Raw genomic sequence first — 24,088 nt, 5'->3', positions numbered from 1 at the left:
TGGAAATTGGCATGCTAAGTATGTACCCCGTCAATAGGTGGCGCCCTGCGCTCCAAACATTTAGAGGGGAAAACAACTGATTTATGAAAAAATGTGCATTTTATGTGCAGTTCACTTTTTATTTTATTAATCCACTACAATGTAAGATACATTAATCAATCGTATGTATTAAATTTTTAGATTACTCATTAACCATCACTTAACCTGAGGAATGATTCTGCTACTGTGAAATAAGGCCTTAAATTATGTACTTCCAGCTAGTAATTGTATTTTATCAATGCATATGGGCGATAAGCCTCCTAGATTAGCCTGCAGTGAAATCGCTCGGCGTGATGTACTTCCCCAAGAAGGACTTGCCCCAAATTGTCTTCCTCCCACTTCCTCTTTAGCTAGGCTTATATATTTTGCACATCCCGGCTCAGTAAACTCACTCGCTCTTGCTCTCACCATGCGTAACTGGTTAGAAAACGAAGGACTCTCCATCTTTGTCATTGTAAGTTCATGCCTGTTTCTCTGTCCTCTCTCTTCTGACCGCGACTTGGCTAACGGGCTCTCTTTCAGCTCGTCTGGCTGGGGATCAATGCCTTCCTCTTCGTCTACTTCTACATCGCCTTCCTCACCGATCGCTTCTTCTACACCAGGGCCATCCTCGGAGTAAGTCTGTCTTCCACCCCTCAAGGCATTAATTCGTAACCAATAAAGAAAATGTAACTTTAGATGTGCATTCACTGATTTAATTTTTTAGTGGGCTAATAATCATTATAATAAAAAAAATTTAAAAAAAAAAACAAAGTTAGAAGATTTTTCTAAAGTATCTGTGTTGCTGTTTGTAGTTCTGGAAACGTGCTGCAATCTCATAATTCGGTTTTGTGAAAAGCACTTTATATTACTATTATAGTATTTTTAACTGAGGTTGACTGACTGGGAGGGACCCGGGCACAGGTGCGGAGCCTAAATTAGCCGCGAGCAGAAGTGAAAGTGATCTCTGCTTCTGATCTGCTCAGGATGCGCTGCCATGGGCCAGAGCTCCCGCCGCCTGCCTGAACTTCAACTGCATGCTGATCCTGCTGCCTGTCTGCCGAAATCTGCTTTCCTTCCTCCGCGGCTCCGTCCAAGTGAGTGTGTACGTGTGTCTGTTATATTGTGTAAGTTGTGCGGCATTATGTTCCTCCTTCAGCTGACATCAGATGTGTCAATCAGGAAAATTCATGTAATAATTGGTGGCGGGTAATTGTGCAATGTTGTGGTCGAGATATTGTTTCGTTTATAAGGATACTGTTACGCTCAAATTGCAAACACTACTGCAATTAACACATGACAGACCTGCTTTCTTGTATTGTATTATTATAACATATACAGGCCTACTGGATTCCCGTATACAATTAAAACACACGCTTCGTTTTGTTTGCATGTTCGTTTGCAGAGATGCAGTCGCAGCGCAGCCCGTCAGCTGGACAGAAACCTGACTTTCCACAAGCTTGTGGCTTACATGATAGCGCTGCATACAGGTAATAACGAACGACCACATCACCACAGATAACCCTGCGATCGTCTCTGCGCATCGTTAACAGTCAACATTCATTTCTTTTGACACAGCGAACGTTGTCTCTTGCTTAAACTCGTTTGTATTCATTGCATATTAATTATTACTTTGGCCCTATAAATTTGGTCAGAATCTCAGCATGCGTTCATCTTAACTACTGTCACTAATTGAAATAAACAGTGATGCATGTTGTTCTTCAGTAATATATTTACGTTTTCTTCATTCCTGCCTCCGCTCCTATAGGTGGAGTTTCCATGTTCTCCCGATGTTTCCTTCAGTTAGTCTGGTTTCCAAAGACCTGCAGTTCTAACTGGTGTCTGTAAATTGCCTGTATTGTGTGACTGGTTGCGTTTATGTTTCCTGTGATGGACTGGCATCCCATCAAGAGTGTCCCCCTTATCCCTTCTGCCCTGTTCTGCCTGGAATGGAGTCCAGGCCCCCACATGGATGGATGGATGGATGGATGGATGGATGAATATTCAAAATTAGACATCTTGGTCCTCTCTTCCTCAGCAATCCATATTCTGGCCCATTTGTTCAACTTTGAGAGGTTCATGGGGGCCCAGCTTGACAGCAACAGCACCTTGCCCTATGTGCTGTCCCAGGTTGGGAATGGAGACAATCGATCCTTCCTGAACCCTATCAGAACAGCTGATACCGTAAGACCCGCCTCTCGACCTGCTGACCAATCAGATGGTTAGCGAAGCATGATAGATTAGGATACACTGCCTTGCATGTGACAGCCTGAGCAGATGACACTGTCAGTGTGTCTGAAAATGTATTAGTGACTTTTTGTCACAGAGGATGTATGTCACACACTGCGATGGGGATGAAATGTGTTGCGTAACAAAACCACTTAGGAACTTTACAAAAATACTTTTCCTTGAGTTCTATTTTACATCTCCATGCTAATATCGGACTTACATTTTCATTCATTGAGCTAATACTCTTTATCAGCAAGTGAATCCATCTTGATAACATTTGGATTCCCCAAAAAACAGTTCAAATTTCACAGTAAATGAAAAGTGAACTGAAACAGTTTACAATCTTTGAACAGAATCCAACTTATGTGATGTTCACCACAATTGCTGGCCTGACAGGAGTGGTCATTACTTTGGCTCTGATCCTAATGATTACATCATCCATGGAGGTCATTCGGAGGTCGTATTATGAAGTCTTCTGGTTCACTCATCATCTCTTCGTCATCTTCTTTATCGGCCTGGTACTCCACGGAGTTGGGTAGGTGTTCCAACGAGAGTGTGGTGTGAGAGGAGATACAGCTGTGGCTCACTGTAATGCAGTGCCGCTGTTGTAACGCAGTGCCGCTGTTGTATTTGGCTCCACAGGCGTATTGTGCGAGGTCAAACCGCTGAGAGTCTCAGTGAACACAATCCAAAAGAGTGCTCTCAGCACTACCAGACCTGGGGTGAAAACAGCACCGTTTGTCCCGTGCCAAATTTTGCTGGAAATCCACCAATGGTTAGTTATCCACATAAAACCTCTGACTCTCTCAGGTCTTGTGTTGTGCACATTGATGTCCCTCAGATCTTTCTAGAAGATGCATCTGTAACAGAACTGCTGTCAACAGTTTTGCTCTTGGTTTTTATCGTCCATATGGTTGGTTTCAGACATGGAAGTGGGTGGTGGGCCCGATGTTCTTGTACGTCTGTGAGCGACTGGTGAGGTTCATCCGCTCACAGCAGAAGGTCGTCATCACTAAGGTCAGGTTCATAGCATTTGGAGTTTGAAGCTGTTGTCTTAGCTAAGTGTGTGTATGGACAGATTTCCTGTGCTGTGGTCTTTGTTCCTGAATTAAAGAAGGTTGTGAAATCCTCGTGACTCAAACCCATCTCCCTGTCACAGGTGGTGATGCATCCTTCAAGAACCCTGGAGCTTCAGATGAGGATGAAGGGCTTCAAGATGGAGGTGGGCCAGTACATTTTCCTGCAGTGCCCATCCATCTCCCAGCTGGAGTGGCACCCATTTACGTTGACCTCTGCCCCGGAAGAAGACCACTTCAGCGTGCACATCCGCATCGTGGGTGACTGGACAGAAGGACTGTACAAGGAGTGTGCTGGTGACAAGAAAGGGGTGCAGGAAGCCTGGAAGCTACCAAAGTAAGAGTCAGAATATGAGCATTGGAGCAGCAACCCTTGGGAGATCAACCACAAAATGTCCTCCTATATCTAGCTCAGCAGAAAGGGGATATGGCATTTACAACATCTGCTGAATCCGTTAGTATTGAGAAACAAATGTGGAAAAGGAAGAAATATATTATTCCCATATGCAAAATAGTGTCACTTTTAAAACCTTTTGTTTCATATCTTTATACTAACTGGGTATTTATTTGGGTAATTCAAGTACTTTGCACAATGGTACAAAATTTGCCACAACCCCCGGAGGTTGAATTGCTGCACTAATTAGGAGGCGTGAGACCCTGGAGGTAAATGGAGCTGTTTGACGCGCAGGGTGGCAGTAGACGGGCCGTTCGGCACTGCCAGTGAGGACGTCTTTCGCTACGAAGTGGTCATGCTGGTGGGTGCGGGCATCGGCGTGACCCCGTTCGCCTCCATCCTCAAGTCGGTGTGGTACAAGTACGTTCATGAGAACGCCAAAGTGTTCACCAAAAAGGTGAGAGGGTGGGGGTTTTCATTTTTGTTTGTCCCTCAGATGTTGTTAGGAATGATATTGGGGGGGGGGGGGGGACACCTGCTTTAGCTTGGATCGGGGTTGGATGGATACCGACTTCATTCTCCATCGATTAGTATTTTTTAATATTGCACTGTTTTAACCGCAAGGTTTGTAAAGTGCATTACAAACATTTAAAAGAAAGGAATTAAAATAAGCATGCATAGGATAAACAAACAAATCAATAATATATAGATAGACAAATAAACAAACAAAATCTGTTAAAGAAAAGAAATAATAGTAGTAGTAATAATAATAATAATAATAATAATATGACACTAACCCCTGCCACACTGGGACCCAAACCCTCCTGGATGTAAATAAAGGGCTTCGCTGATCCATTTCAGATCTACTTCTACTGGCTGTGCCCCGAGACTCAGGCCTTCGAGTGGTTTGCTGACCTGCTGCAGTGTCTGGAGAGACAGATGGCAGAAAAGGGCTCTACTGACTTCCTCAGCTACAACATTTATCTGACCAGGTGGAAGGAAAAAGAGGTAAACAGACGCTGTCCAAGCGGGGACCTAAACAAGGCAACATCTAACAAGTGTTCTTGCCGTTTCAGTAGTTACTTGTTGAGTTTTACTCCGTATCATTGTAGGCGGCCCACTTCACCGTTCATCACGAAGCAGAAAATGATCCCATCACTGGACTAAAACAGAAGACTTTGTATGGGAAACCAAACTGGAACAGCGAGTTTAACTCCATTGGCGCAAAGCACAAAGGGTAAGAGGAACCAATGTTAACCCTGTTACTCTGCTCTAACAGTCAGGGGAAGAGGATCTCCAGCCGTAATTGTTCACATACTGGACTGTGGCAACATAATTAGCAACTATGCTTTTGAGGAACACAGCCCGGGACATTTTTGGGTTCTCAATAGATTAGGAAGCCGGGTCCTGAGTCAGGCTTCTTAACCAAAACGTAAATAAATAACTGGAGATAAGACTGTGACCTTTCTGCTGTCGCAGTGAACATCCCCATGCTGTGGTGCTAAATGAGACACGCCTTTGCCTTTTCTTGCAGGTCAAAAGTTGGAGTGTTCCTCTGCGGGCCACCAGCCCTGGCAGAGTCCCTGGAGAAGCAGTGTCATAGCCATTCACAGTCGGAGGTCAAATTCATCTTCAATAAGGAGAACTTCTGATGCCTTAAGACTGTAAACACGCTGCTCCAACTGACCACCATTTCCTATAGTTTCTCAATGACCAGCAAACCTGTGGTTCATTAACTGGCAGAAGTAACACAGAATTATGTTAGACACTGAGGCGAGAACAATTCAGGCAGAAAACTAGCATTTACTGTCACAAAAGAAGGGCAGCAAAGACCCAAATGGCCAGTGCCTGCTTCCTGCTTTAGGTTGTCAGTATTTGTTTTGAAATCACAAAGAGCTTTTATACACTGTAAAATCAATTCTGGAGCTGTTATCACAATCTGAGCAGTTACTGTATTACTCTACACATCTTTAAATGCATTTTGGAAGGAACAATTCATCTAATTTCTGTACATCAGGAAATTTCAAAGCAAGTTTTAGACAGTATATCAGTGCGGTAGGAAATTTTCACTTCTTCCCAACCACAGCGCAACGGGAAGTTTGCATTAGCTCATAATTTTCATTTTGACATGCCATTTATTGGATTTCAAAATGTCTTGCAAAACACATTTAGAAATAGTCTAGTTCTCTAGTGCCGCCTCTGCATGATATTCCGTGTGTGAAAATCACTGTTCCCTTTTCCAGTAGTTAAACGCTTTTCACAAAGTGGAATTTTCAACATTGCGAAATAGTTTGCTTTGAATACAATAAGCTGATTCGAGCCGGTAACCAATTTGGATGGAAGTTCCGTAATCATTATTTGACCCAGACTATATTGTAAAATGTATGTATAATTCATAATGCAAAAGTGACAGGTGTTATCTCATTGATAAAACGTTCCCATTGTTCTGCATTGTTTGGCCAGCCTACCTAAGGCGGTTTTGAGACTCCATCTGACTGGTTGGACTGAATGACTGAGTCCTGCATGAACTTCTCTGCTTTGCTCATTTAGGTTGTCAGTAGATATTTTTCGTTGCAAAAAAAAAAAAAAGATAAAAGTATGCGAAACTCAAAAAGCTCTTTTTCTGTAGCGAAGTGACTGACTCAAGATATTTGCAGTACATCATTTAACCTTTCCTTGTTAATCTTTGCATGTTGCTGTTTTTGTGCCAGACCTCCCCCTGCACACCAGAGCCAGGTGATGAGGTTTAAAATTTAATATAACCAAGTGTGTGGGTGGTACCTTAAAATCTGAAATGCTGCCTGTTTAAAGTACACAAACCTTTAGATAAATGCAAGGGATTAATTGGGTTTATTTACATCTTAGTAGATTTGGTTAAATCATGCACTTAACTATAACTGGACTGGAAAACGGCACAATTCATTTGACCCAAAATCAGCATTAACCCACTTGCCTGACGGTCCCACCTCAGGTAACTTACATTATCTGATAAAAGTAATTCTGATGCCAATACAGGAAGGAAGTAACGATTTAAACATTCATCCGTAAGCCGCAGCTGTGGTCATTCCTTCTGGGTGGCTATTACAATAAAAAAAAAAAATTTAAACCAAATCTTGGGTTACGGGAAGGATGAACACCTCTTGCACATGGCCAAAATTAATTTTTAAAAATATCGACTGGTAAAACGGTGCTACTGTTTTAGTTTTACCAGGACAAAAACTCTCCTTCCTGTATAATTATCATTAAAACCATAACAAAGTAATAACATATATTATCAAATGATTATCAGTATTCAATGCATGCTTAAAAGTTGCTTATTACAGTTAAAATTGCACCATAAAATCAAACACAAAATATCATTTAATATAAATTGTAAGATTTATCCCTGGTTTCTCCCAAAATCCAGTAAAGAATGCTGCTGACCGTGATAGCAAGCAGAACGAGTGCTGTGGGGACCTTTAAAGGAAACAATTGAGGCAATTAATTATGAAGCCAAATGAAATTTAACGTTTCGAGAAAATACATTAATCGCTACAACGTTAAAATCCTGCAGTTGTGACACTAGGAAATCACACAACTGGCCGGTTTCCATTGGGTGTGTCAGTGACTTGATTTCTCACCTCACTGCTTTACAGTGACACCTACTGTCGGCCGGGGGGATGCGCAAGTATGACATTCTGCTGCGAGCACGATCACGTGGTGTTCAGCCCCCAGGATCACCACGAACGAGGGAAAAAAAAAAAAACTGAAATGACGGTGTAGATTGCTATTAAAATACTCGCAAAAGGTATTCTAAAAACAAGATGCCACTGTTTTTCATCCTGCTAGGAGTTAGAAAACTCACTAAGATGTCTAATGGGGCAACTCTGGCCTGACTCACAGAAATGTGTTTCTCTTGATATTACCTGTGATCGTCTACCTCTAAACGCTGCATCAAATTAGCTAAACACCCCCCGAATAAGCGAGGTGGCTCAGCGAGGCACACTGCTGTCATTTCCCTGTGATTGTGGGCTCAAATCCCACATACGCTCTGTGTTGATTTCATTTTTCTCCCAATTTCGAATGGGTTCTCTCTTGCAGCCCAAAGTCACGTGGTCTGGCTAACTGGCAACTTCCGCCCCAAGATGCATCTGCATGCAGAATTGTACATCCAGGGTGTTCTCAATCCTGGTGACCTACGCTGCCTTGGCCTGACTCTGGGGCTTCAACCCCCGTCAGGATAAACTGAAACACTTTCCCCAAAAAAGATTTTAAAAAATTAAGATCCCACTTTAAGCCAAAACATGCCATGAAAAGAGACAGAGCACTGTATAGCCATGAAGCAATGGGTTAATGGGTCTGGTATGATTATCTACACTCCTACCAATATGTTTAATGTGTTATTTAGAAACAATCTACACTCAGTCATGCTCTAATAAAAGCGAAGGATTTGTGTGCCATACAGATATAAGGACAACGACGGACACTAAATATGGAGGCGTAGGGTGACTGGCGAGCAGGTGCAGTGACAACTGACAGCAGAAAGTCCTCCAACGTGGACGATATTCCAGGCATCTGTCGGTCCCCGGCGTGCTTTCCTAGAACACGTCTTTTAGCTTTTGATCTTCAAAGCTTCCACCCGGCTGGGTGCGTGTCGTAGACCCTATGTTCACCCCCCCCTTCGCCTGACGTCCACCAGGACCTTTGGAGCTAGAGGGACACGGCCACGGCGAAGACGCTGACCACGCAGTACATGGTGCGGTTCTCCCATCGCACCGTGCAGCTGCCTGCAGGCGAGAAATGCACAGAGCTTCAGTGTGAGAGGCCAGCATCGTGATCAGAGGAATGTCTGAATGGTTTTCCCATTGGGAAGCATGTGACTATTGCCACTATTACAGGCCTTCGTGCAAAATAATATTCCATTTCACAGTCAACAGAGCCTAAGGACACCAAATTCTATTTCCTCCCGTGACGTTAACCAAGTGAGAAAATAATATCCTCGGTGTTTACCGTCGGTGGTGATGTCCCAGTAGCAGGAGCTGGCAGTGTGCAGACCAGCGCCACTCTTCTGCATGATCGCACAATTCACTGCGAGACACAGAGGTCACAGTGAACACAGCCTCCGACTCAGCCACAGCAGAAAAGCAGACAACTCAAGTGACCCACGACTGATTTTCCACTGTTTCAGAATGAAAGGAAACCTGACAAATTGTGATAGCAGCTCTGGCTCTGAGCTCAGAAGGTGTGTTCCTTTTGTCAAAGACTCTCTGAGGTCATAAAAGATCCCTGGGCATCTTTCAGAATAATATGGGTGGTGCCCCGATGTCCGGGCTAAAACTGTGGCCATTTCAGATCTGCCCCCCTAATCATCCCCCACATCAGGCTTCCCCAATTCCGGTCCTGGAGGGTCAGCCTGCAACACAGTTTGTAGATTTTCCTGCTCAAACACACCTTATTCTGGTCACCAGCCAATTACCCAGTATAGTAGATGTGCTGGAGTAGGAAAATCTACAAAACGTATTGCAGACTGGCTCTCCAGGACTGTAATTGGGGAACCCTCTCCTGTATCTAACTTGTGAATTCTCTCCTGCCCCTTCACCACCTTAACCACTGTATGATGAGCGTACTGGTGCAGAATGGCCGCCGGCACATCATCCAAGTGGGGGCTACACGGTGCTGGTGGTTTAAGTGGCTCCCCTTTGGTTCTCTAAAGTGTTTTGGGTGTCTTAAAAAGCATTATATAAAAACATTCATTCATTGATTCAAAGAACCTGAAGTCCACAATACATCCATAAGAGGATGACCTTTAAATAATATTTAAATTACATTTCATCTGTATCACTAGACTTAAAGGCATCTCTTGCTCTTTTCTTCTATTAACCCCTCCCATGTCTGCCGGCTGCGGTTTCCTACCGATATACTTGAAATGCTTCCCCTGCTTGACTAGCGTTGTCAGAGAGTGCTCCACAATGCTGGCGGTCCACTGGTTCACTTTGTTTTGGTTATAGTCCATCCCACCGATGATCCCCTCGATGCACTGAAGAGGCAGACGGAGAATCAGAGGGTGCCAACTCTATAGCCCTCTTCACAATGCCCTCATGTCTCACGTGACAAACAGACCCTCTACATTACTGGCTCAAGACAGAACAAACCACAGAAAACAACAACTATTCCACATAAAGATTAGAATAAACACTTGTAATACTACAATTACCTCTTTAACGCTGTTACTTGCTTCATCAGAATTGAAGGTTACCTGTGATGTCAAAGACAGAAAAGGAAGAAATTGTGTATTAAGTTATGAAAGTAAACTGCCTTAAAACATCTTCCATTGGACTGATCCTTTTAATCTGACGTGCATCAACAGGCATCCGAAATACTTGCCGACCTAAATTTTAACACCTCTTTCAGCTCCCTCCGCTTCAGATCTCAACTCTTTGAATGAGATGTGATTCATCTTTACAAAACAGAACATGGCTATTTCTCTTGGAGGAAAGACACGTATCTACTCAAAGCTGACAAGTTTGGGGTAATTAATAGACGACAGGGGTACCAAATCATGACAAAACAATTACACCAAAAAGACAATAACAGCATGATATTTAGTCTACGCCTTTGAAAAATACACCTGTAAGTCATCCATTTAAAGTCGTCTGTCCCCACCCCAATGTAATACTGGATAACTACTAACATAGCGACATGGGTACGAAAAACCACTTAAAATTGTATATAAATGCATTGGTAGAAATACACCGGTAATTATTTACTAAGATTAATTACCCAAATGAAGTCCCTGCCATGACTGTTTAGATTTTGCCTATTCTGACACGAATGGTGATTTTTATGAGCAGTTGGTTAGAATGACACCAGAATGACACCAGCTCGGCAGGACCACACCCCGTGAAAATGGCCAAGGCAAAACCCGAATCAAAGCTTGACGGGGCAGGAAAGGGCTCCGTACCACCCTTATTATGCTCTTTTCTTTTTTATTAATTAATTAAAGGATTTAAACACCTAAAGCAAAACAACAAACACCGCGGTCGACGGTCACATCGGACCGCTACGGTACAGTCCTGCGCATCTGTGCTCCGGTAAATAGTCGTAAAACCACCATAACAAAACGAAAAAAGAACATAATCAACAGCCAACTCTAAGAACTAAAAGTTCACCTCGTCGCCAGAATGATATTCCTCCATTTCTCTCCACGCGCAAACACACACTGACGGAGGGGAAAAAATAACAATAAATGGGCGTTTGGGGTCCGCTTGCAGAGACACTGACAGCGCCGCGGTTCCTGTTCGCTCCGGAGACCAAAGAGCACCACAGACGGGCTCCTCGCGCCACGGGGACGCATCAGCAGTCCTGATGCTGCCCCCTAGTGACTGGGGGTGCTAATCATTTACTAAGCCCCGCACATGGCAAATGCATCCAATATGACCCGGGTTACACAATCAAAATGTACAGTTCGCAGTGACGCCACACACGCGCCAAGTGGGCTAAACGTTTTGCATGATTTTTGTGTAAAATGGCAGTTTAATTGCTTAGCTCTGATCGTGTCCATTAAAATACATGTACATTATTTTTATTATATTTATTGGGTCCAATTCAAGCATTTAGTAGATGGAGGGATGGACGGACGGACAGACGGATGGATGGATGGATAGACGGACGGATGGATGGATGGATGATGCAAGGCCGGCTCTAGCTATAGGCAGAGTATGCAGTTGCCTAGGGCCCTCAATTTACCTGCGCTGTGGAAAAAGTGAAACAATTATCAATGCTCTTCGTAGGGTGCCCCCCCAACTAAAACTTGGCCTATGGCCCCTGGAAAGGCAGTGCCGGCCCTGGGCGGATGGATGGGTGGAATTTAAGAGCATAGTTGAATAATAAATAAAACTGTGATTTTAGGATTAATTTGATATTCTTAACCATTAGGCCTATGATATTTGACATTCCATGTATTTTGCGTGATTCTGCAAGAAACTGATTCAAATGATTTTACATATTTTATGAAACATTGTCTTCTCTGTCCATGAGCATTTATCTCTATACAAAGAAGCCCCCATTGCTGATTAATGGTCCATCAGAGTAATAAACCCCATTCATTCGAGTGACTTAACTTAGCATTGCACCTGCTGCTGAAGGCATGTAAACGGACTCGCGATAAAAAGGGATGTAGTGACGTGATTTATACACCAGATGGACTCAAATATTTTTGTTAAAAAGTTTCTAATATATTATTGATATGTTTACAAGAATGTGCTGAATCATCATCATCATCATCATCATCATCATTATTATGCCTGTATTATTTACACTCCTTACCTATTTCATATATAGGCTGGGAGAATTATAATGGACGTTAACTTATCAAATTGTTGCAAGGACTTTGATTAGGCCGAATAGGCAGCCAATTTCAGGCAAAGAAAAGCTGTTGTGACGATCTAGAGGGGCAAATCGCCGTGCTTGCATAAGCCTTTCAGTTGCCGATAGCCAACAATGCCATGATAACAAACAGTTCAAGGTCTCTCCTCTGTGCCTTTGTCTACTCTTCTTTACTGCAGATTAACTGGGTCTCACAACACTGGCGACGGCAACAGGGAGGTTCTTTCTGTAGCACAACCAGTTAGTCAAACCATGCTAGATTTAAAATGCTTTTATTTTATCCCTTATGATTAAGGTAATTCATCCATTTAAAATGAACCCAAATGCAGCAGCGCAACAGTTCTGAAGTGGCCGGTCCGGGATCCAGCTGTTCCCCCCCGTTCCCGGTTCAAAGCCGTGACCACGCCTCCGCCATGCAGAACCCCGCCGCCGGTCCGCTTCTCAGCCGGCTGGATGCGAACAGCAGCGGGGAGCTACCGCAGGAATGGCAGGGAGGAGGGGACGTGCCGTTCGCGTAGTGTGACAGCGAGGAGGAAAAGCCGCATTTCACACACGCTGGCAGTTTGCGGAGTTTCGCAGGGGCAGGTAAGATTTTTCATGTCATCATTTTCAATGAAACAATATCTACGTTTTGCGTGCGATATCGAAATATTCCGTGCTGAGTGCTGAGGTACAGCCAGCATGAGCCGTGGGGATACACACGCCGAATTTAATTGCAGTCGGGATTTGGTACCCTTTTGTAAATTGCTCCTATCATTACTTTTGAATTAATCATTAGTATTACTGTGTCTAATGTTGTAATGACATAATGTTAATCCAACCTTGACTACGCTACTGTTTTATGCATCTTCAACAAAAATAACGAAAGGACTATTTAGTTGTTTGATATAGTGGGACGTCTATATGCCGTGTAAAGATCACCTGTGCGGGTACCGTGTGGACAGGTGCAATGCAGTAAACGCATTTTTTTTTGGTCTTCCAAACGAAGATTTTACATAACCAATAAAATAATGTTAAGAATAAAAAGTTTGGAAGTTGCCAGTCCCCTTTGCTTCGGGATTGGGTAACTTTTGTGAAATGCATTTTAAAATGATCCCTCCTACTTATATGAATTATTTTTAAACGTGACACTAAAAGCCGTCCGTTTTTCCTTCTGTATTACACGCGTTGTTAATTCCACACCGCGCCCCACGTTACTGTAGACAGTCCTACCAGCATAATAAGACTATCATTCAATGTTTTATGAAGATTAACGAGAGTGATGTGTATCATAATATTTCAGCGTCTGATTGTTTTTCACTTTGGTTTCAAAATCGCTGTTCATACATGAGCAAACACATGCTGCAGTACTGAAGATGAGAATAAATCACGAGATCAGCGAAGATCATAAGCTGTCGATTACGGTCAAGGCAGGAGAATCAATTTTCTGGTCTAATGTGAATCATTTCTGTGTGCAACCGACCGGCTTGGTAGGGGAGCTACAAAATATGAGATAAATTATGCTTTGGATAACAAACATGCACATTATCAATGATTAAAGTGTGTGATTAGGTATGAGTTTCCTGAACATTTACATAAGAGGAGAAAGCGACCGAGTCTTAGGCAGCCTCGCCGGGTAATCTGAAGTTCATGCTGCTTGTGAAAGTGGACCGCTCGTATTTCGCAGGTAATGTTCTGTAATCCCAACGCCAGTGGGGCAGGTTTTCCTCCAGATCCCATCTTTAATTGCAGTGAGGCTCACAGGAGATGCTCCTGCGCCACGCCGCATTCGGGGAGGGCTCGACCGATCGCGTCGGGGGACGAATTTACCCGCTTCCGCTTATCAGGAGCTGGAGGTAATAAAGGAATCGGTCGGCTTTAGTTCCCACAGTGGACACTGGCTGGCGGGATGCACAACTGCCTTGGGGTCTTTAGGGCACAGTGTCTTTGTGTGTGTGTGTGTGTGTGTGTGTGTGTGTGTGCGAGCGGGTTTACCTATCCTTATGGGGACACACAATGTCCCCATAACGTGATAAATATCCGTTTTTTCCCTTAAGGGGACCGGTTTCCTGGTCCCCATAAGGGAAAACTATATTTTATAAAAATCGGTGACTGCTATGAAAAAACTAAAAATGCAAAAACTCTTGTATTTTGTTAGGTTACTTATGGTAATGGTTAGGGCAGGGTAGGGATTAAGGTTGTCATAGTTAGCGTTAGCATTTTTCCCATTGAAATGAATGAGCGGTCCCCATAACGATATGTTTACCCTACATGCGTGTGCGTGTGTGTGTGTGTGTAATTAAGGCAGGCGAGGTCATTTTCTGAGACACTACTGGGGCTGAGGAAGGCTTCCTCCTAGATACTAAAAGAATATTTATTCAGCTTTTAGCTTAAAATATGAATTTCTTTGTTACCACTGGTTATTTTGCCTATCATTTCTGTGGTATTTGCGGTGTTAGCTATCATCGTCACCGTGGATGAGAACAGCTTCCTGTTTGCTGTACCCGGTCAGATTAAAGGCAGCTGGGCTCCTTCGTTTCCTGGTACTCTGAGGGTTTCAGTTCAGTGCCAGCAAGTTCCTGCAGCAGCGACAGGCTGGCGTAGTTGTGGGGGCCCTTGTGGCTTGTTCTGCACGTCTGCATCCACTGAGAAGCCCCCTGTTTGCCGTCCCCTTCATCTTCAGTTTCCTTCGCCTATGGTTTTGCTCTCTCTCTCTCTCTCTCTCTCTCTCTCTCTCTCTCTCTCTCTCTCTATGTTTCTTTCTCAGCAGATGCTCCATTTGCAATTTATGGCACAGGGGTGAGCAGGGAAACATATAATGGGGAGAGGCTGAACCAGTATGGGGGGGTGGATGTTTAAGTGGCTGGGGGAGAGGCACTCGGCAAGCTAACGACTTGCTTCATGCAGATTTGCCAACCTTCTGTGAGCTCGATATCTCCTTTGGTAATAGCAGATCACACACGGCTTTCAGATAAACACCCCCACCCCCCAAAAAACAGCAGTAATCCCTCATTTGGGGGGGGGGGGGGTCTGCCTTGATTGATGCAGCCTCTGGTTGGGCTAGGCTGGAAGTCTTATGTGGAGAATGTCGACAGCTCTGGGACACTTTAGATCTGTGATTTACAGATTATGCAGCGATCTGGCACCGACCCGGAGCCTCTTACTGCCAGGTATGAGGAGGATTGCATTTAGTGGCCCTGGGGCCTTGGCTGGCGCAGAAATCACATTTATGGCAGTAAATATTCCACACTGCATCTTTTGCCATGATAAACCCACCGGTGCTGTTTGATCTTGGTTCTGTGTCCGGGCTGCCACTTATTGGATTAGCACAGAGTAAGTATTAATGAGTAAATATTACAGAGTAAGTATAACCCTGCAAGCTAATGAGTAGAGTGGCACAGAAGGGCCCGGTGGCAGCAGTCGGAAAGAGAAACCCAGAGGCTGATTCTGACAGCAGCTGGTTTTAAAGACAGAAAGGTCTGGCCTGTAAAAGGCGGCATTCTCTAGGTCCTGGATCCCCCTTGTAATCTGTCAGCACTTTAGTGTGACTTGGACAGCAGTGGGGAGGCGTGGCCTTGCCCACCATACTCATTACACAGCATTCTGAGTCACCTGGGGTCTGTTGCTGATTCCATAGTGGGCGTGGCTGCAAAATAAGCAAGTCTTTCATCCTATCAAAATAAGACTGGGAGACAAATCAGGAAAGCAGAACTAGGCCACACCCTCTCTGGGGGTGGAGCTTACTGAGGGTTTAAAAAGTGACTATGCACAAAACCGTCATTATGTTCTTTGCTATAATGAAGCGGTCATTAAGGCCGAAGGAACTGGAGTTATCCTCCTCTCCACCCTCGATGGTCCCGCATGATGAATCTACTGAAAACAGACAAAGATTGTTCGATTGAAAAATCCACACTCAAGGCTGGTGGAGAACCAGTTAAACACTTTGGCAGAAAAGGTGTCAGGAAATATTTAAGCCTCGACTGTGAGATTGAGTCATGATCTACTGAGACTTTGGTCGTGTTTCGTTTCTCTGACCTTTCGGATTTTAAATCAAAAGGTTTGTACAGGGTTCATGTATACAAGGGAGGATATGAGCTGCTCAAATCCATCTTTGATAGTGTGTCATGTGCCTGGTATTTTCTGACATGCTCCTCTTCAGTTCTGTTGTGTTTTCTTAGCACAAAACAAAAGGTGCAAAAAGCAAGAGGTTATTTCTCCATCTAAGGGTGTTAATAATTTGTAGCATGACGCTGAACTGCTGACTGATTGGTTCACTGCACTCTCATTACTCTCACCGTGTGGTACGCCGGTCACATTTCTGCGGGAGTCTTTGTATCTGCTGCATCGTATTGATCGGACAGTCAGTTACGTTAATTTGGCTCTCAGGAATTGATTTAGTGCTATGGGAATTAGGAGCATCAGCTCTAAGATGGGCACTGTCCAGTCGGAGGACGTGGCCTTCCCAGAATTCCTCAGTTTCATATGTATAATTAATTAGTCGTATCTTTAGGCCTATTAACAGGAGGGATGCAGAGTCAAGTGCTGTGGTCTTCCTTTTCTTAAACTTGTTAGAAGCATCATTGTCGGGCAGGAGGTCTAGGATTAAGCCACAGGGAAGGTGTGAGACTGCAAAACAAACCGGTATCGACTGGGCACCTGATATTGTGGAATCGTGGCCCAGTGTTGTTGCTAACGGCTAACGTGAAGATCAGAGTCGTTCTCGTGCCCTTTGGCATGTTTCCCGGCTTGATGAAAGCTGTCAAAGAACAAGACAGGCAAACCATCTGCGTGACACCTGCTTAAAACCACACAGTTGTGAAGACGACGGCGTGCAAACGAAACCGGCTCGATATCCTCTCCGCGCTTTCCTCGGGTTCTCTAAGGAGGCAGAGGTGGAGACCTGCGTGGTGATAGCTGTTAGGCTTGGTAACACTGTGTTCCAGTAGCCATCTTCATCTTGATGAGTCAGCTGTTTTCATGCTGAAGGACATGTGTGTGGTCATGGGGACAGGAAGCCCTTCTAGGCAATGCTAGCAAAGCCCCTGGGATGTTCCCACAGCTGTGTAATTGACAAAAACACCAGTGTGGTTTACAGAAGTGCTTGTTGGACATCAGCTTATCCACGAGGTCCTCACAGAGAAGCCCAGTACCCAGAGAGGCCCGTCTCATGAAGCTTTAATGTAAAGGCCAGGGTCCACGTGGGTGTGATGACTGCAGCAGAAAATCAAGCCTCCTATTGGTTCTTTCATTTAGGAAACATATTCGACATTCTCAGAACAAATCATATGCAGCAATGTCTTCCTGCATCCATGTGACTTTTATTTTTTAAAGCCTTTTAACACGGGCTTGTCTGTCTGAAGTCTGTCCCTGTGTCTGCTCACTTGTACCTACTCTCATCTTCCATGCCTTTCAGTGCCTGGAGATTCAAGGAATAAATAGATGTTTTGCTGCAGATGAGTTCAGGGTTTATTCCCTAATTACTTTATGTTACCATAGTCTGTTTTTTTCTTTAATGTCATTACAGTCTTTGCAGTCCCTATGTATTCCTCATACACTTTTTCCAGTTCTGATCTGATCTGATCTGATCTATTTGTACTGTATGTTGTGGATTACGGCCTGTTTGTGCCGCTCAGCCGAGCACCTTAGAAAATCCCATATGAAAGAAATAACTAGAATATTCCGTGACCTCTCCACTAATCACTGGAATTTAACCTGAGAGCCGTCAGGGGAAACTAATGAGGTCCGAAGTGACGCCTCGCGGCCCTGAGCTGCTCCGGTTCGTTCTGGTCCGTTCCCTGCACCTTTCACTGGCGCTAGGAATCATTTGTCCTTTAACCACAAACCAGGATGTGTTTCTCAGTTTAAAAAAAACACTTTTCTTTGTTCTGCAACTCAGACCCGGCAGTCAGGCAGTGCTTTACCTTGTAAGACACCACAGAGAATTTCTAACAGAGCCAGAGCTGCAGGGCTGATATCAAACTATTTAAATTATTCATTTCTCTTGACTAAAGGCCCAGTGATATTGAATCAGAGAACCGGCCGGCGCCTTGTGACTAATGAAGAGGCCTAATTGCTGTAATTACCTGTATCTTGGCAGAAAAGGTTATTAGAAGCGATTCAGGGGGAAAAGCTGATACAGTTAAATATTGAAATGAAGGACGATTCTGAAGAGAATGGCAGGGTTTTCTTTTGTCATGTGACCCCTGCAGTGGAGCCTGACGTGGCGAGGGCGGGGGGGGTGTTGGCTTGTCTGGGCGGTGGCTGGGTGCCGTTTGGCAGCATTGAGGCTCTGTTCCCCCCGTGCGTGTCGGCAGCACCATCACCGCTGCGAGCCCCCGGCCTGAGCGGCCCCCTCCCCTGATGGGACTCTGACGAGCCAGCAAGGCAGGATTCTGGCATTTTTGCATTTTCGTCGTCATTACGGAAGCACCGCTGTTCCCTCGCATCCTGTTGAGTTTTATTTTCACTTCTACTGAGAAAATGGCACAGAAAATGCGGCAGAAAGGACAGCGGTAGCTGCTGATGCGCGGGGTGCCGCATGGCGTAAACGTTTCCCCAGTGGGAAGAAGAGGCTGGATGCGTCAGGGCCCTGGGGCTCGGAAAACGGCCCCTTAGCGCATCCGCCCCCTGTCAGTGGAGACGTCAAGTCACCCTGTGTCACACGGGACCACCGAGAGGGGGCTTTAACGAAGTGTGGCAGTCAGCAGGCCCAGCGTGAGTGGGCACAGATGATGTGGGCCCTGGGGGGGGGGGAGGCAGGGGCCATTAATCAGCGCTGCGTGGAAGTCAGAGCCCAACTGATTGTGCTGTCGATATCCGAAGGAAAATAGGATCAGAATAATCCTGCTCCAGTCTGTCTGAAAAAAGATAACAGCTATACGTCACATCAGTAAACAAAGAAAAAGATGTAAGGCTTTAAGTCATCATGCTTGTAGGCCTGGCCAGACTGCTAGAGAATGAAGTGCCTTTCAATACAAACTACAGTACTAGAGCTGCCAAGAATATTAACATTACTGAAAACAAACAGTATATTCTCCGTTATAGAGGAGTTACCACCCTGTGACACTGCAGTCAGGCACTGAATTTGTTTTCCGTTGTCCTGACTCAGCCACAGCTCTGAATGTCACGCAAATCTCACACAACACCAACAGGCCTGCTTCACACTTCAGGAGGATGTTAGCCGGCTTGGAAGGATCCCCGGCGCCCTCCTCCCTGCCCTCGGAGCCCCGCTTCCCTGACAGATGCCTTCTTATTCCCGCTTTGCTTGCAGGCCAGGGGGCTCTGCTCTGTCGTCTCTTCCCGCAGGGAGGCTAGACTCTCAAATAGCAGACGTGCCCTCAAGCGCAAACTGGGATGATGGATGGAAATATCATTTGTTTTCATCGCAGGTTTGAGGCGTGTCACCTCAGCAGCGTGACACAGGCAAAACAGTTTAGTGACAGGTTGGTGAAATAATTTTCATTTTCCTAAAAAACTTCCAGATATTTTTTCCTCGTGATGAAATTGAAATATGGCTTTTGGTCTGACTGCCTGTTATCTTAAGGAATATTTACTACTTAACAATTAACCTACAGAAAAAAAACATAATTTCCCTCCTGCTTTATGTTGCATGGCAACAGGATTAATATATACATATATATTAAACTGGTTGCCATGCAACAGTAGGAGAAAAAAATAGAGATTATAATAAAGAAAGCTAATTTTCTTGTCACCCCCCAGTTTGTGCAGATAATAGCAGATTCCTTTCAGTGGTTCCTCGTGCCCTAATGAGTGGCGTGAGATGAGCTGCACCGACTGCGACTCACCGTTTCATAACCGCTCACAAATCCCATGTTTAGCTGTCACACAAGTGGCCCGGCTGCTGAAAGTCATTATCCCCTCGCTAACGGCGCTGGCGTCACAGTCCTCCTCTGCCAGCCTCTCGCCTCCATTATTCTCACAGCGGTAAAGCTTTTTGGGTTGCCGGGGACGACGCCTGGTCCATCTTCACTGAGCGTCGTACGCGGCTCTGGAAAATTGTATTCGCCCGGTTAGGGATGAGGCACTGAGAGCAGGAAATGGGCCTCTTCAGATGTTCTCCCGGGTCTTATTTTTAGAAATACTTTTTAAGCTCTGCTCTCTTTTTATTTTGTGTAATCAGAGTTCAGATTGTCCAGTGCCTGAAGGGAGAACCATTTACAATTTGAATTTTGGTGTTTTTGTACCAAATTTTCATATACACGAATCAGTTTAAATCAATCCACATCGCACATCACTAACAGAAAACACCCAATAAATTTTAAAGGATGAAGTATTTTCCAGTTCCTGTCTCCTGAATTTAATTCCACGATACACATGCAGACAAGATTCCTGAGTGGAGTCTATAGCCGTTTGCCGTTTGTGTTAAAAGGCAACTGCGTTCATCCATTGCCCCATCAAACATTAAGGAATGAAACCCAGCGGAGCGATTTCCTTCTGAATATGTTCATTAATGCTACAGTATTATCCAGCACATTAGGCAATGTCCACAAACCATTAAATCCATGGTGTGAAAGTAACGGGTAATCGGCAGAACGTCCAGCCAAAGATGGGCGATTGAGCTACAGTGGTGAGGCTGGACACTGCACTGCAGGTCCTTTACAGAGGTGTGTGTGTGTGTGTGTGTGTGTGCACACGTTTAGAATTGTTACATTGTGAGGACCAGATTTCCCCACAATGTAATAAAAACTGCTCATTTTCACCTTTTTTGGTCCCCAGAAAGTTAAGTTAAATTTGTTTTTCTTTTTTTTGCCAAAAGTCTTATTTTGTTTGGTTACTTATGGTTAGGGTTATGGTTAGGGTTAGCATAGTTGGTATTAGTGTTTTTCCCATAGAAATGAATGGAGAGTCCCCACAAAGATATGAGTACAGATGTGTGTGTGTGTCTGTCTGTCTGTCCGTGTGTTTGGGAGGGTAGACCCTTTCCCTGTGCCACCACAGCATCAATAATACATCTGCAGACACATCGACGTCCGTGAGCTCAAAGTGAGATCTGAAACGATCCGTCGGCCCCCATCAATCTGCTCTTCACTCGATGTCCTTCTGCCTTTCTTACCTTCTCTTCAGTTTGATGGTCTTTCCTCTCCAGCATCATTAAAGCCCATATCAGATGTACAAAGGCACAGAGTCGTAGCCCGCAGGCAGTCGGGATATCAACGGAATAATCAGAGATGCTCTGTTGGACAAGAACGTAACGCGGGAACAGAACGGTCACGTGCAAACGGCCTTGGAGCATCAGCTAGTCATTCTGAGCAAAGCTGCCCTCAGTTATGGTCTGGAAATCGATATAACCAGCCGAGACAGTAAGAGGGAAGAATAAGGCACTCATTTCACCCCAGCGGCGTGAGACAGGAGGGGGCTTTGGCCCAATCGGGCCTTTATTTATAGCTGTTCCTTACATGTGCTTTTCATTACTTTTATCTGTAATTGTAACAGTGAATAAACCCCCCCCCACTGTGTCAGCGTGCCATCCACCAGCCTGCAGCTGAGGGGATGTCTGTGATGGCTGGTCTGTGATGGCTGGTCTGTGATGACTGGTCTGTGATGACTGGTCTATGATGGCTGGTCTGTGATGGCTAGTCTGTGATGGCTAGTCTATGATGGCTGGTCTGTGATGGCTGGTCTGTGATGGTTAGTCTGTGATGGCTGGTCTGTGATGGCTGGTCTGTGATGGCTGCCGCGTAATAGGGCCTGTAGTGTTTTCGGTGAAGATTGCGGCTCTCTGTTACCGGCGAGCACCTGTACCTCAGGTGCTCCAGCTCAGCAGAAGGAAGGGCCGAGTTAGTCACCAGCGATGTGGCCGAATCGAATTACAACGAGAAACAAGGTTGTGAACGCTGCTGCACGGGGGGGGGGCATGTCAGGCAGAATGCAGAAACGCTGTTAAAAAAATGCCACTGATAAAAATGTCTTTTATGCAAGTAGCTGCGTGAAGAGAGTGACTTCGGCTGAAAGTTTAATTAAGTTTACTCTTCCAGACCAAGATTTTGTTTCAACCAACCAGTTGAGCATGAAGAGTCACAGTCACAGAGTACTCATGTACAGAGTGCGTGCCTGGTAGGAAGCTGGCCATTGGAGTGCGTGCCTGGTAGGAAGCAGGCCATTGGATTGCGTGCCTGATAGGAAGCTGGCCATTGGAGTGCGTGCCTGATAGGAAGCTGGCCAATGGAGTGCGTGCCTGATAGGAAGCTGGCCATTGGAGTGCGTGCCTGGTAGGAAGCTGGCCAATGGAGTGCGTGCCTGATAGGAAGCTGGCCAATGGAGTGCGTGCCTGATAGGAAGCTGGCCAATGGAGTGCGTGCCTGATAGGAAGCTGGCCAATGGAGTGCGTGCCTGATAGGAAGCTTGCCATTGGAGTGCGTGCCTGATAGGAAGCTGGCAAATGGAGTGCGTGCCTGGTAGGAAGCTGGCCATTGGAGTGCGTGCCTGATAGGAAGCTGGCCATTGGAGTGCGTGCCTGGTAGGAAGCTGGCCAATGGAGTGCGTGCCTGATAGGAAGCTGGCCATTGGAGTGCGTGCCTGATAGGAAGCTGGCCATTGGAGTGCGTGCCTGGTAGGAAGCTGGCCATTGGAGTGCGTGCCTGATAGGAAGCTGGCCATTGGAGTGCGTGCCTGATAGGAAGCTGGCCATTGGAGTGTGTGCCTGATAGGAAGCTGGCCAATGGAGTGCGTGCCTGGTAGGAAGCTGGCCATTGGAGTGTCTGCCTGGTAGGAAGCTGGCCATTGGAGTGCGTGCCTGATAGGAAGCTGGCCATTGGAGTGCGTGCCTGATAGGAAGCTGGCCATTGGAGTGCGTGCCTGATAGGAAGCTGGCCATTGGAGTGCGTGCCTGGTAGGAAGCTGGCCATTGGAGTGCGTGCCTGGTAGGAAGCTGGCCATTGGAGTGCGTGCCTGGTAGGAAGCAGGCCATTGGATTGCGTGCCTGATAAGAAGCTGGCCATTGGAGTGCGTGCCTGGTAGGAAGCTGGCCACTGGAGTGTCTGCCTGGTAGGAAGCTGGCCAATGGAGTGCGTGCCTGATAGGAAGCTGGCCATTGGAGTGCGTGCCTGATAGGAAGCTGGCCATTGGAGTGCGTGCCTGATAGGAAGCTGGCCATTGGAGTGCGTGCCTGATAGGAAGCTGGCCATTGGAGTGCGTGCCTGATAGGAAGCTGGCCATTGGAGTGCGTGCCTGATAGGAAGCTGGCCATTGGAGTGCGTGCCTGATAGGAAGCTGGCCAATGGAGTGCGTGCCTGATAGGAAGCTGGCCATTGGAGTGCGTGCCTGGTAGGAAGCTGGCCAATGGAGTGCGTGCCTGATAGGAAGCTGGCCAATGGAGTGCGTGCCTGATAGGAAGCTGGCCAATGGAGTGCGTGCCTGATAGGAAGCTGGCCAATGGAGTGCGTGCCTGATAGGAAGCTTGCCATTGGAGTGCGTGCCTGATAGGAAGCTGGCAAATGGAGTGCGTGCCTGGTAGGAAGCTGGCCATTGGAGTGCGTGCCTGATAGGAAGCTGGCCATTGGAGTGCGTGCCTGGTAGGAAGCTGGCCAATGGAGTGCGTGCCTGATAGGAAGCTGGCCAATGGAGTGCGTGCCTGATAGGAAGCTGGCCAATGGAGTGCGTGCCTGATAGGAAGCTGGCCAATGGAGTGCGTGCCTGATAGGAAGCTTGCCATTGGAGTGCGTGCCTGATAGGAAGCTGGCAAATGGAGTGCGTGCCTGGTAGGAAGCTGGCCATTGGAGTGCGTGCCTGGTAGGAAGCTGGCCATTGGAGTGCGTGCCTGATAGGAAGCTGGCCATTGGAGTGCGTGCCTGGTAGGAAGCTGGCCATTGGAGTGCGTGCCTGATAGGAAGCTGGCCAATGGAGTGCGTGCCTGGTAGGAAGCTGGCCATTGGAGTGCGTGCCTGGTAGGAAGCTGGCCATTGGAGTGCGTGCCTGGTAGGAAGCTGGCCACTGGAGTGTCTGCCTGGTAGGAAGCTGGCCATTGGAGTGCGTGCCTGATAGGAAGCTGGCCATTGGAGTGCGTGCCTGA

General features: G+C 45.9%; 3 protein-coding genes across 8 annotated transcripts in view; 2 read left to right on the top strand and 1 right to left on the bottom strand.

Annotated features, from left to right (window-relative positions):
* Nucleotides 1-358: 358 nt before the first annotated feature.
* On the top strand, nucleotides 359-6,168 carry cybb (cytochrome b-245, beta polypeptide (chronic granulomatous disease)). 2 transcript variants are annotated; one of them, XM_023800928.2, is made up of 13 exons: nucleotides 359-493; nucleotides 562-654; nucleotides 1,005-1,115; nucleotides 1,424-1,508; nucleotides 2,057-2,202; nucleotides 2,601-2,782; nucleotides 2,890-3,022; nucleotides 3,172-3,264; nucleotides 3,407-3,660; nucleotides 4,012-4,174; nucleotides 4,579-4,725; nucleotides 4,830-4,954; nucleotides 5,252-6,168. In XM_023800928.2, exons 1-13 carry the CDS (start codon nucleotides 449-451, stop codon nucleotides 5,367-5,369), a joined length of 1,695 nt encoding a protein of 564 aa, XP_023656696.1. In that variant the 5' UTR covers nucleotides 359-448; the 3' UTR covers nucleotides 5,370-6,168. The 2 variants fall into 2 exon arrangements, with proteins under 2 accessions (XP_023656696.1, XP_023656697.1); XM_023800929.2 differs by having other exon boundaries at nucleotides 1,005-1,123.
* A 380-nt stretch (nucleotides 6,169-6,548) lies between these two features.
* Nucleotides 6,549-11,023, bottom strand: dynlt3 (dynein light chain Tctex-type 3). The gene is made up of 5 exons (XM_023800931.2): nucleotides 10,866-11,023; nucleotides 9,911-9,952; nucleotides 9,610-9,733; nucleotides 8,707-8,784; nucleotides 6,549-8,483 (listed from the first exon to the last, which is right to left on the bottom strand). Exons 1-5 carry the CDS (start codon nucleotides 10,890-10,892, stop codon nucleotides 8,407-8,409), a joined length of 348 nt encoding a protein of 115 aa, XP_023656699.2. The 5' UTR covers nucleotides 10,893-11,023; the 3' UTR covers nucleotides 6,549-8,406.
* Nucleotides 11,024-12,283: 1,260 nt separating this feature from the next.
* Nucleotides 12,284-24,088, top strand: part of sytl5 (synaptotagmin-like 5) — a 33,503-nt gene continuing 21,698 nt past the window's right edge. For 3 of the 5 annotated variants that reach the window (XM_023800979.2, XM_023800972.2, XM_023800977.2), the window contains exon 1: nucleotides 12,284-12,666. The gene's annotated coding sequence lies outside the window, so the exon portion shown is untranslated. Of the gene's footprint in view, nucleotides 12,667-13,812; nucleotides 13,917-24,088 lie in introns of all 5 variants that reach the window. The other 2 variants (XM_023800976.2, XM_023800975.2) reach the window with 1 other exon arrangement.

The sequence above is a fragment of the Paramormyrops kingsleyae genome, chromosome 1 (genome assembly GCF_048594095.1).
Source record: "Paramormyrops kingsleyae isolate MSU_618 chromosome 1, PKINGS_0.4, whole genome shotgun sequence".
NCBI classification, from domain to species: Eukaryota; Metazoa; Chordata; class Actinopteri; order Osteoglossiformes; family Mormyridae; genus Paramormyrops; species Paramormyrops kingsleyae.
The sequence above is the reverse complement of the archived record's forward strand: the minus strand, read 5'-3'. Positions and strand labels throughout refer to the sequence as shown.

What these genes read in the sequence shown, in the direction of transcription:
- cybb (XM_023800928.2), top strand. Translation starts at nt 449, where the DNA reads ATGCGTAACTGGTTAGAAAACGAAGGACTCTCCATCTTTGTCATT. An exon ending in GACTCTCCATCTTTGTCATT is followed by an intron (nt 494 to 561) that starts GTAAGTTCATGC and finishes GCTCTCTTTCAG; the next exon opens with CTCGTCTGGCTGGGGATCAA. An exon ending in TTGCTGGAAATCCACCAATG is followed by an intron (nt 3,023 to 3,171) that starts GTTAGTTATCCA and finishes GGTTGGTTTCAG; the next exon opens with ACATGGAAGTGGGTGGTGGG.
- dynlt3 (XM_023800931.2), bottom strand. Translation starts at nt 10,892, where the DNA reads ATGGAGGAATATCATTCTGGCGACGAG. An exon ending in CAAGTAACAGCGTTAAAGAG is followed by an intron (nt 9,734 to 9,910) that starts GTAATTGTAGTA and finishes CTGCCTCTTCAG; the next exon opens with TGCATCGAGGGGATCATCGG. An exon ending in GAAGCATTTCAAGTATATCG is followed by an intron (nt 8,785 to 9,609) that starts GTAGGAAACCGC and finishes TGTGTCTCGCAG; the next exon opens with TGAATTGTGCGATCATGCAG.